Below are 11,832 nucleotides of genomic sequence, written 5' to 3' on the forward strand. Positions count from 1 at the left end.
ACACTCCAAACATTCTCAGTTTCCCGGGAAGCATACAGTGCAAGCAGCTGATTAGGCGCTCAAACACTAACAAACTGACAAGATCTTTCGCTGTCTATAGCCGGGTACCCATTCCCACCTGGGTGAAGTGAGGAAAATTCGTGTAAAGTGCCTTTCCCAAGGATACAACGTCGGGCCCCTGACGGGATTCGAACCCACGACCTTACGATTGCGAGTCTGAGAGCCTAACAACTAGGCCACCGACGCCACACACACAGAGAGAGAGAGAGAGAGAGAGAGAGAGAGAGAGAGAGAGAGAGAGAGAGAGAGAGAGAGAGAGGGGGGGAGAAGAGACAAAGAGATAATAATTTAGAGAAAGATAAAGACAGATATATAATTTCAAAATAGATTGTCCCTCTGTGCCTCTTCTTAACTTATGGTGGAATTTTTAAAAAACCTCCCCCCCCCCACCCCACCCCCCTCCTAAAAAAAATATAAAAAAATGAATCCAGTCGCAGAGTTGCTTTTGTACATTCCACCATCTGTATTTGCCAAGTTTAGGAAATTCTAGTCAAGATTGTATGTGTATCGTGATCGCATCCGCTAAGATAACCAACTCTTTTAAAACGATTTCTTGTGTAGTACGATGTTTGCACCTGAAGTTGTATGTTTTAACATTGTTAGTTGTAGTTTTGACAGACATATTTATATATAACTAGCTGCGCCCCCTTTCGATGAAAGGAATGATCGGTGCATTGACATCTACTGAAAGTCATTGGTAAAAAAAAGAAAACATGAGGCTAGATCTATACGGGTCGCACACTTAAAATAGAGCTCAGTATTGCGTGACAATGCGCGATAGTATCGAACGGAAGTACGACTTGAAATAAACAAATCTGGCGGATTTTCTAAAATTACAGGGACAGGATCGTCGGCCTACAAAAGCGATCGGCGAAATAAAGAAATTTAGCTTTTTGCAGCAAAACTGTCTCAAAACTAAAAAAAACGAAGGGCGTCATGATCTGGAGAATATTTTAAAGAATCTTTTGGCGAAAACTGCATGTCAATCGATGCAGCCATTAAAAAGTCTTTTGAATAGCAACATTCGGCCACCACAAATAGATCATAGATATATCGCCTACATATATTACGCAGTGTACATTTGCAGAAAGTTTCGTTAAATAAAATCTTCATTCGGTATAGTTTGACGCATTTGTGTGTGGCCAGATTTTTTTAATGGAGTTTCTATAGAAAATGCCACTTTGGCCTACTTTGATCAATTCCTTTCAAATCAAATATTATTATAAAATATGTTTACCTTTTTATTCTGGTCACCATTTCATACATTTGATAGGTTTGATGAAAACGGCAAATCAGAAGACAACTATAAGTTGTGCACTGTCAGATTTTTTTGTATGAGGGCCGTCTGCAAAACGTCCTTATGAACTGACGAAACAAAACTGAGGCCAACTGGATAAAGTGTGCACTGGCACCTCCATGAATCGACCACACTCCATGTTATCTCATCGTGCAGATCAGATTCTTACGACTGGTGTGCATCCACCATAACTCAACATCTGTGCAATTCCCACAACCCTTGTATCCACAGCTTGTCTGTGGTTTATGATTTAGTTTGGTGGGAGAAGTTTCTGATGGCCATGTTATACTTATTTTTTGTTCTGTTCTTTAGCTGGGGTTGTTTTTATTGGGGGGGGGGGGTGTTGTTGTAGTTCTTGGGTTTTTTGTTATTTTGTCATGTAATAATATATTAAGTGTTTGTGTGTGCGTGTGTCTACGTGTGTGTGTGATTGTGTATGTGTGTGTGTGTGTATGTGTGTGTGTATGTGTGTGTGTGAGAGAGAGAGAGAGAGATAGATAGATAGAAATATGGAGAGAGAGAGAGATAGATAGATACATAGATCGATAGAGAGAGAGAGAGAGAGAGAGAGAGAGAGAAAGAGAGAGAGAGAGAGAGAGAGAGAGAGAGAGAGACAGAGACAGAGACAGAGACAGAGACAGACAGAGACAGAGACAGACAGAGACAGAGACAGAGACAGAGACAGAGACAGAGAGAAACGGGTCAGTAAACTGCAGAAGTTTAATTTGAGGGAGAGGGAAATAAATACAGTAAAAAAAAAAATATATATTAAAAAAATCATATTTTGGAAAAAAATGAGATTCTCCAAGGAATCACTTTATCCACCATCTCATTTCACGTTCACAAAATACTCTGCGTCAACTCTTATTCTTCGTTTGTTTTACACAGTTATGTTTATTATTTATGTATTTATTTATTTATTTACATTTTTATTTTTTTATTTATTTATTTATTTATTTATCTATCTATCTATTTTGGAAAAAACGATAAACTCATGTTCACTGTTCTTCACTTAATTTATCGGACTGTTTCGTCCCAAAAGTTCCTTATGAACCCAGCATGTTATATTATATTATTGTATCCTTATTATCGTTGTGAATTCACATGTCTAACAAAGGTTAGTGAACATTTCTATCAGCTGTGAGAAAATGGAAGTAGTGAACATTCCTATCAGCTGTGAGAAAATGGAAGGTGTGAACATTCCTATCAGCTGTGAGAAAATGGAAGTTGTGAACATTCCTATCAGCTGTGAGAAAATGGAAGTTGTGAACATTCCTATCAGTTGTGAGAAAATGGAAGATGTGAACATTCCTATCAACTGTGAGAAAATGGAAGTTGTGAACATCCCTATCCGTCTGGCGACTACGTTCTTTGTTTACTTCACAACGAGACCTCAGAAAAGTCTTTCATGTCATAATTTCTGCTTTGTAATGGATGAGCAGTGGGATTATTTCGTCTGTGATTCATCGTTAGTTAGTTTTTTGTTTGTTTGTTTATTTGATGTTGTTAATTTTGTATTGTTGGTTTGTGTGGGTTTTTTTAAAGGTGCATTATTTTGTTCATTCTGCGATATGAATGTTGCTATATTAGATCAAGGAATAAGTGTTTTCCATGTAGAAGAGATACACGCATAAATCTCTTGTGGTTAAAAATATTATCTTAATTAACTATGAATTGAACTTGAGAGTTGAATATTTTCTCAATTCGTTTACCGATCTTTCACAAAAGTGAGCTCATACCGATCTTTCACAAAAGTGAGCTCATATCTAAGACTGTCTGAGATAAAAACATATCTAAGACTGTCTGAGATAAAAACATATCTAAGACTGTCTGAGATAAAAGAAAAACCACTTAAAACAGAGCCACCAGGAAAGGCAATTCTATGCAACAAATGCAACGTTTTGCCCTTATCCGAGAAGGCTAAGGGTTCGATCTCACCTCCCCTAATAGCTGGAGTGTGGCTGAAAGACATCATAGAGAAGGAGCCAGGAGCAACAGAAAAAAGGGAAAAGAAAGGAAGAGAGGAGCAACTTGGGGCGAGGGGGGTGGGGGGGGGGGGAGTGAAGTGGAGGGTTTAGGGGAGTGGGGATAAAAGCGATTAAATAATTCTCAAACAGGAGGAAAGAACAAGAAAGAAAGGACACAGGAGAATATTTGTCAGAGAGAGGAAAATAAAACACAGTTTTGGCTGCTGGAAGGTTTCCAGCAAATGTTTTTGCTTTTTTTGTTGCTTTTTTGTTGTTGTTTTTTTACTGAGAGGCGAACACCGCACATCTAGATCTAGACCACGGGACCATCCAAATTGAAGTTTTTAAAAAGATTTAACCCCCCCCCCAAAAAAAAACCCAACAACAACACAAAAACAACAACAAACAAACAAACGACAAAAACAAAACAAAACAAGCAGCAACAACAACAAATGATAAAAAGATCTGCCAAAAAATGCGGGGGAAAATGTTCCCCACTCAGTCATGAGTCCTATAGTGATGCACAAGACTAGTCGGCCTAAGATAAGCACTGAGAATTGATTGTTATTTTAAACCAGTATATGATTCCGGAGTTAAATACACCATTTGTGGGTGGTTAGCGGGCGCTCTGGTAGTGTGGTGTGCCACTTGTTTCCTACCAAATCATGTGTCGTCTTTATCTCTCCTCCTTCTGTTTTGTGTTTGTTGCTCTCTTGTAACATCTCTAACTAACTGCGCGCTCATATGACCTTAGCAGTTGCGAGCGCCGTAAAACCTTATACTATACATACATCTAACTAACTGCGCGCTCATATGACCTTAGCAGTTGCGAGCGCCGTAAAACCTTATACTATACATACATCTAACTAACTGCGCGCTCATATGACCTTAGCAGTTGCGAGCGCCGTAAAACCTTATACTATACATACATCTAACTAACTGGTGACACTATTACCACCTAATCCAGTTGCAAGTGCCGTAAAACTTTTACTGAAGCTAAAACAAAAAAAAAACGATACCCGACTTGTAGGAATGTATCCCCGTCTGTTTCTCTGTCTTTTTTTGGGTGTTTGTTCATTTGTCAGCATGCCTGTGTGTATGTGTGCGCGTGTGTCTGTGAAAGTCAGTGTCCTTGCAGTTTGACTACATGCTTATCAGTGCACGTCGCTCCTTCTGTCAAGTCATGGCGCTGCTTTAGTAAGTGCCACCGTCCAAACTGTCACGTCTACTAGTGCTGCTTTTGTAAGTGCCACCGTCCCAACTGTCACGTCTACTAGTGCTGCTTTAGTAAGTGTCACCGTCCCAACTGTCACGTCTACTAGTGCTGCTTTAGTAAGTGTCACCGTCCCAACTGTCACGTCTACTAGTGCTGCTTTAGTAAGTGCCACCGTCCCAACTGTCACGTCTACTAGTGCTGCTTTAGTAAGTGCCACCGTCCCAACTGTCACGTCTACTAGTGCTGCTTTAGTAAGTGCCACCGTCCCAACTGTCACGTCTACTAGTGCTGCTTTAGTAAGTGCCACCGTCCCAACTGTCACGTCTACTTGTGCTGCTTTTGTAAGTGTCACCGTCCCAACTGTCACATCTACTAGTGCTGCTTTAGTAAGTGCCACCGTCCCAACTGTCACGTCTACTAGTGCTGCTTTAGTAAGTGCCACCGTCCCAACTGTCACGTCTACTAGTGCTGCTTTAGTAAGTGCCACCGTCCCAACTGTCACGTCTACTTGTGCTGCTTTTGTAAGTGTCACCGTCCCAACTGTCACATCTACTAGTGCTGCTTTTGTAAGTGCCACCGTCCCAACTGTCACGTCTACTAGTGCTGCTTTTGTAAGTGTCACCGTCCCAACTGTCACGTCTACTAGTGCTGCTTTTGTAAGTGTCACCGTCCTGTCGCGTCTACTAGTGCTGCTTTTGTAAGTGTCACCGTCCCAACTGTCGCGTCTACTAGTGCTGCTTTTGTAAGTGTCACCGTCCTGTCATGTCTACTAGTGCTGCTTTTGTAAGTGTCACCGTCCCAACTGTCACGTCTACTAGTGCTGCTTTTGTAAGTGCCACCGTCCCAACTGTCACGTCTACTAGTGCTGCTTTTGTAAGTGTCACCGTCCCAACTGTCACGTCTACTAGTGCTGCTTTTGTAAGTGCCACCGTCCCAACTGTCACGTCTACTAGTGCTGCTTTTGTAAGTGTCACCGTCCCAACTGTCACGTCTACTAGTGCTGCTTTTGTAAGTGCCACCGTCCCAACTGTCACGTCTACTAGTGCTGCTTTTGTAAGTGTCACCGTCCCAACTGTCCATCAATGTGCGGTGACCTTCTCTTTCCTTCTTTGCTTTATTTTGTAATTTACGGCGCCCGCAACTGCTAACGGTCATATGAGCGTGCGGGACACATTAAACATTTCCAGTTGGTAGGAAATTTTAAAGTTTGCCCGTATGACGACGGAAGACTACTGTTATCGCTTTTAGACCCCCAAGAGATCTTTAACGTGCGCAGCTTGCACACGGGACCTCCGACATATTTCGTACTTGTCCGAGAAGGCTAGGTGTAGGTCTTTTCTACCATAAGATCAGGAGTAAGACAGCAGTAAGGAGGACCCAAGGAGTAGCAGTAGAAAGACTGCAGAAAGAGTCAGGAGCCCAGAGGAGGGGGGGAAAGGAGGTGAGGGGGTGGGGGCAGAAAGTGGAGATAACAGCAAACGATAGAACATTGCTAGAGAGCAGGAAAGGAAGTGAAAGGACACCATTTTTAAAGAAGAAAAGTTTCTATCCGAATTCGAACCCGGGACCTATTGAATGAGAGATTAACACCGGAACCTCTAAAGCACGAGAGCGCCCCCCCCCCCCGTCCACTCTCTACCTTGCGCTGTGGTTGTTGTATAGTTTGGCGGCCATTTTTTGTAAATTAAACTGTAAAACCAAGCTGCGCCCACCTCCTTCAATCGTACATATTTTGAATTCTATTCAAGATAGATGAATGATTTGAAAACTTCACGTCAGTACATTTTTTGCAAACTTCAAGTCACTACACTCTAAACTTTGCTTAAAACTTCAAGTCAATACTTGTTTGTTTTTTGAAACTTCAAAACATGTTGTGTCTTTTTAAACAATATTTTGAGTAAGGTGAAAAAGCTAGCCTGGGACAGGGATACGTGGAAAGTGTTTGTCATTTGTCGGTCCAGGTTGAGACAGGAGATGATGCAGCCAGCGTGGGCTCTTCTATGTCACTTTACAACAGATGACCCAGTCAAAGATAGCAACATATTCCTCAACACTATGATCTTCTGGTCATTCTGTTTCAGATAATACACCTAGGTGTGCGTCTTTCGTCAGCTGGGTGTATCGCCATTGCTGCACCTCCAGTCAGACACTTTCCTGCTGAGAAGACAACTGACATAGATGTTTCCTCTCTCACCACGTCAAATTTCAAACACAGATACAAACATGATTTGCTCTACCTTTGTCTTTCAATATAGTGAGTAGTCATTTTATTTTTTGAGCTATTCACATCTGGTTTTTAGTTTGCAGTTTGTTCGGTTCTTTCATAGTCCTATCTCTTGGTTTGTATTGCTGGTCACCCTGACGAAGGTATTTTTTCATCTTTTAATTTAACATTTGTTCTGTTTCCACGCATCGTGTACTTAAAGTTATAGTTTTTAACTGAGAACGGGTTTTTTACGATTCCCGTGCTGGTATAAGGCGGATGTTCTGCAACATTCTTTGTTAGAAAAAAACCCCCAGTTCAGACTGCTCTTCTTCGCAACATTCCTTTTTTCGTTTGGCGGCTCTGCTGTTAAATGAATACTCTTTCTTTGTCCAACATGTTGCAATTTTTAAAACAACACAGGAAAAGACCCCGTCGTAATTTACAAGTTAAGAAATGTTGCTAAGGAAATTGTTAAATTACAAGTACTAACAAAAGACACGCGTATCATACATTTGAACTTGACAGTCCTCGTGAAACAAAACCAGCCCTTGGTCTGTGAAACAAAAGTTTTCATCACGTGACAGCGAGTTTTTACCTGCAAGATGAAGGTCATGGACGTCTGAAATTATGATCTATGGTCTAGAAACCTAAACACTGACCGACAATTGTGTTTGCAAAACGCGTATATCTCAAGGTCTCCCGAGTTGTGCACAACGCTACAGATGAACCCGGCGAGTCCTAAACTGAATGATGAGATCGTGGGTTCAAAACAGATGTGGAATTTACGGGTTCATCCGGTTTCTTTCGGGGCACGGTGTTTATTTAGGATTTTCTTTTTATGCCGGATTGCACATGTCAGTTGAGATAACAGAGATAAGAGTTTTACAAGGCGGACGTGTCTCTCAACAAGCACAATCAACATTTTTTTTTCTCCAAAAATTCCTACATATTGCGAAATTCATGATTTCATCAAGCGACAGATGTTTTTGCTATCCTGAAGCTTGTAAGACGTGCTGATTGTGCAACGGTTGCTAGTGAAGATTCAACCCTTAAAATTCTTCTCGGCTTAGAAGTGGGAGCGTTTACACTTATCTATACTGTGGTTTGTTTTTTTATCAAGACAAAGAAGAAGTAAAATTGTGGATTTTCTTTTCTTTTGGTCTACCGCTGTTTTTCTATCATCTGTGTCCGGTTCAAGCTGACTCCTCGATATTATCTACTTATCTAATGTTTTTGTTTGTAGAAATCTTATGTTTGGAATTAACTGAGAAAGAAAACTTATTATAAAAACTCAAATGCTGATTCGACAGAGTCCCAGTTACTGAAAGTCGTGACGAGATTTTTTTAAAAACCTAGCTCGTCTCGTTGTCTCCGATTCTGTGAGCACTTACACCTGCCGATGACGTGGAGGTCCCTCTCCCCCGGTGCTGTTGCAGTGGGGTATAAAAACAGCTGCAATGCTTCACCTCCAGCATTTCCAAAAGCCTCATTCTCACGTTATCTTCTCAAGCCTACAGTTCTGCATTAGGATCGGAGGAAAGCATAAGGTAAGTTGTGTCCATAATTCCTGTCCTTTTTCTTACACAGAACCAATGGTCAACGATCAAAACTGAACATTCTTTAAAGCAAGTATTGTCATTTATAACTCAGCGATAATAATACTGTGCTGATTCTATGGCTAAAAGAGTTAGGAGAAAAACAGCAATAAAAATAACATAAAAGCATAATGGTGTTCTTAGACTTTTGGCCGCATCTGTACTTAATGCTTCAAGAATGATGGTAAGCTGTTGTGGAATAGTTTTGATCAAAGTCAGTACTGTGTGTGTCCCCCTTTGACATAGATAACCGTTTGAAAAGGACACAGTGTGCTACCAGGTATGTTGTACATGTTTTTCTATTTACAATCACAACGGCTTATCTCAATGCACTTTTCCATCTGGTGTAGCCAGCGGTCAACCGTAGTGACCACGTCTGCTTCGGTCAGAGTTCCTGGCACAGCATGTTTCCCACACTTCAGTCAGAGTCCCTGGCACAGCATGTTTCCCACACTTCAGTCAGAGTCCCTGGCACAGCATGTTTCCCTTGCAATTTGGGTCACGACGCAGTGAAATCAGGCTCTCGTCAGTTTTTGGACATGTAGAGTTATTGGTATCATCTTAAAGCTTGTTCTTTTGTCTTGCTTTGGATGAAAAATAAATTATCCATTTATGTTGAATACAAGTCGAAATAAATGCGAATGGAGGAGTTTGGGGTCACCTTGTTTCAGAGGTAAACTAAGTTAGAAAATGGCCGCAAAAGGTGAGTTATTTCCTTAGCTTGAGAGTCCCTGGAAACTGAAAAATTGCGCCTTTAATCAAATTTTTCAGTAAAATTCTAACAGTTATGTGTTCTTATATACGGGCACGAAAGGTGTTGAGCCCCCCTCCACCCCCAAAAAAAAACAACAACAAAAAACCCAACCTACAAAAATTCAATAAAAATTCCCAAACTTCCGAAAAAATGCCAGTTTGTTCACTTTAATTATTTTGACGAGCGCCTGATTTCACTACGCTGCCCCACATTACTTCTTCGTCTTCAAATCTCTGCTCCCTTATTACAGTCCTTTGATTTTGGGGGAAGAAATGATACTGCAAGGAATAAAGTGACATTTAAACAAAAGAAATCCTAACAGACGATGAAACATGAGTGTATTCAAGGAATAAAGTGACATTTAAACAAAAGAAATCCTAACAGACGATGAAACATGAGTGTATTCAAGGAATAAAGTGACATTTAAACAAAAGAAATCCTAACAGACGATGAAACATGAGTGTATTCAAGGGGTCCAGAACAAAGAAGACAATCATCAGAATGGAGAAACACAGAGTCACGACTCTAGAAGGCTTTACGCAAGCAAGGTGCTCTGAAATATGGTGCATATCGTGTTTTTCGATAACGAAAGTGTCGTTTTCGAGACATGTATCAATATTTTGTATTTGGGAGAAATGTGGACTTGTCAGTCTAACAATTCGTTTACGAATGTCTATAAATCAACATACTGATTAGCAATGTTGACTTTTCAATTTTACAATTAATTTACGAATATTTCTATACCAATATATTAAAGCAATGTGGACTTTTGAGTTAAACCTCTAAAGTCGCCATGCTTTTAACGGAAAAAAAATGTCCGTCCATATTGAAGAGAGGTTGAGATATCTGCAATTGAAAGAAGTGGAGATCGCCTGACGTCAGAACTAGAATGAGCCAGAAAATGGCCGCCAAAGTTTGGTGACTTCTAAAGCTGAAGTGTCCTTGGAAAAGACAAATTTACTTTTTTTTTCAGTGCCTCTGAATACTGTTTTTCAGTAACATTAAAGCAGTAATGTTTAGTTAAATGGACATATACGGCGCTGAGCCCAAAATGTAAAAATCGAAATAATTGCTCAACGGACAGAGAAAAATTGTTGTTTTCTACGATTCTATTATTTTGAGGAGCGGCTGATTTCCCCAGGGTGTAACACAAGTAATGTACGTCTACTTAGCCTATATACATTCTGTGTCTGTAGTTAGAAGACATGTCGGGGACTTCACAAGAGAGATGGTCTTTGGTGGCGTGGATCCTGATCTTTGCATGGGCGCCCTCGCTGTTGGCGGAAGTTTTGTGTCCGTATGAGGTAAGAACTCGGCTGGTCATAACCTTGTTGTGTGTGTCCGTATGAGGTAAGAACTCGGCTGGTCTATAACCTTGTTGTGTGTGTCCGTATGAGGTAAGAACTCGGCTGGTCTATAACCTTGTTGTGTGTGTCCGTATGAGGTAAGAACTGGGCTGGTCTATAACCTTGTTGTGTGTGTCCGTATGAGGTAAGAACTGGGCTGGTCTATAACCTTGTTGTGTGTGTCCGTATGAGGTAAGAACTCGGCTGGTCTATAACCTTGTTGTGTATGTCCGTATGAGGTAAGAACTCGGCTGGTCTATAACCTTGGTGTGTGTGTCCTGTTCTTCTCTGCCTTAGACCAAGGCTCACCACACTACTACGATAACAACACCACCATCACCACCACCATCACCACCACCATCACCACCAACAGCAACAACAACAACAACAGCAACAACAACAACAACAACAACTAGTAGTAGTAGTAGAAATTGTTGTTGTTGTTTCTGTTGTTGTTGTTGTTGTTGTTGTTGTTGTTGTTGGAGCATTAATAACACTCTAACTATTACTATTGTTATTATTACTGTTTTATTATTATTATTATTATCATTATTATTATTATTATTATTATTATTATTATTATTATTATTATTATTATTATTATTATTATTATCATTATTATTATTATTATTATTATTATTATTATTATTATTATTATTATTATTATTATTATTATTATTATTATTATTATTATTACTATTATTATTATACATGTGTGTATTCCTTGAGAAGTCTGAACTGTACATTTCTAAGTCCAGGAAACATGATTTCATTATGAGTGAGGTATGACATTTTCCTCTCACATGTCTAATCCCCAGCTGTGTGACTGTACCGACTATTATGTTGACTGCAACTATAAAGGATTTGACAAGATGCCGCCCCTAAAACCAGGAACAGACTACCCTCAACGGACTCTTTATGTTGAGGTGTGTAGATCTAAGTAGACGACAATGACGTCAGTGTCACAAGACAATCCACTTAAGTCTGTTTACGAACTTTTTACATGAGAGACAGAAAAATAGTTGTTGTTGTGTTGTTCCTATCAGAAATCAGGAAATCAGGAAAATTGTAAGCCTTGACCATAGCAATAAACTGTATTTTGGTGATGTTGAAAGGTGTATCTTTGGTAGAGCTTTGGGAGGGTGAAGCGTTTTTTTCTTTTGTGATTTCAAAATCTCGACTGAAGTGGATTGCCTGTCAAGGTGACAATAACACGCACGTATATCTGTGGGCAGGGAACGTTCGAAACGTTCGATTCACTAACACTAACAAAAGTAAAGCCACACTCTGCCTTGTAGGGTCTAGGTCGCCACTCATTTTTCTACTCGTAGGGTGATTACATTTTTAAAAACATCAAAAAAACAACAACAACCACTCTGGTCTTTCCCCCC

General features: G+C 40.1%; 2 protein-coding genes across 2 annotated transcripts; both read left to right on the plus strand.

The window, feature by feature from the left end:
- The first annotated feature begins 2,505 nt into the window (after positions 1-2,505).
- Positions 2,506-5,241, plus strand: LOC106013102 (flocculation protein FLO11-like). Its single transcript, XM_013087914.1, has 2 exons — positions 2,506-2,829; positions 4,483-5,241. Exons 1-2 carry the CDS (start codon positions 2,506-2,508, stop codon positions 5,239-5,241), a joined length of 1,083 nt encoding a protein of 360 aa, XP_012943368.1.
- Positions 5,242-7,659: 2,418 nt separating this feature from the next.
- Positions 7,660-11,485, plus strand: LOC101856292. Its single transcript, XM_013087915.2, has 3 exons — positions 7,660-8,293; positions 10,292-10,399; positions 11,260-11,485. The coding sequence occupies exons 1-3, from the start codon at positions 8,204-8,206 to the stop codon at positions 11,383-11,385; spliced, it is 324 nt and encodes a 107-aa protein (XP_012943369.2). The 5' UTR covers positions 7,660-8,203; the 3' UTR covers positions 11,386-11,485.
- The last annotated feature ends 347 nt before the right edge of the window (positions 11,486-11,832 follow it).

The sequence above is a fragment of the Aplysia californica genome, unplaced genomic scaffold (genome assembly GCF_000002075.1).
Source record: "Aplysia californica isolate F4 #8 unplaced genomic scaffold, AplCal3.0 scaffold00658, whole genome shotgun sequence".
In the NCBI taxonomy this organism is placed as follows: Eukaryota; Metazoa; Mollusca; class Gastropoda; order Aplysiida; family Aplysiidae; genus Aplysia; species Aplysia californica.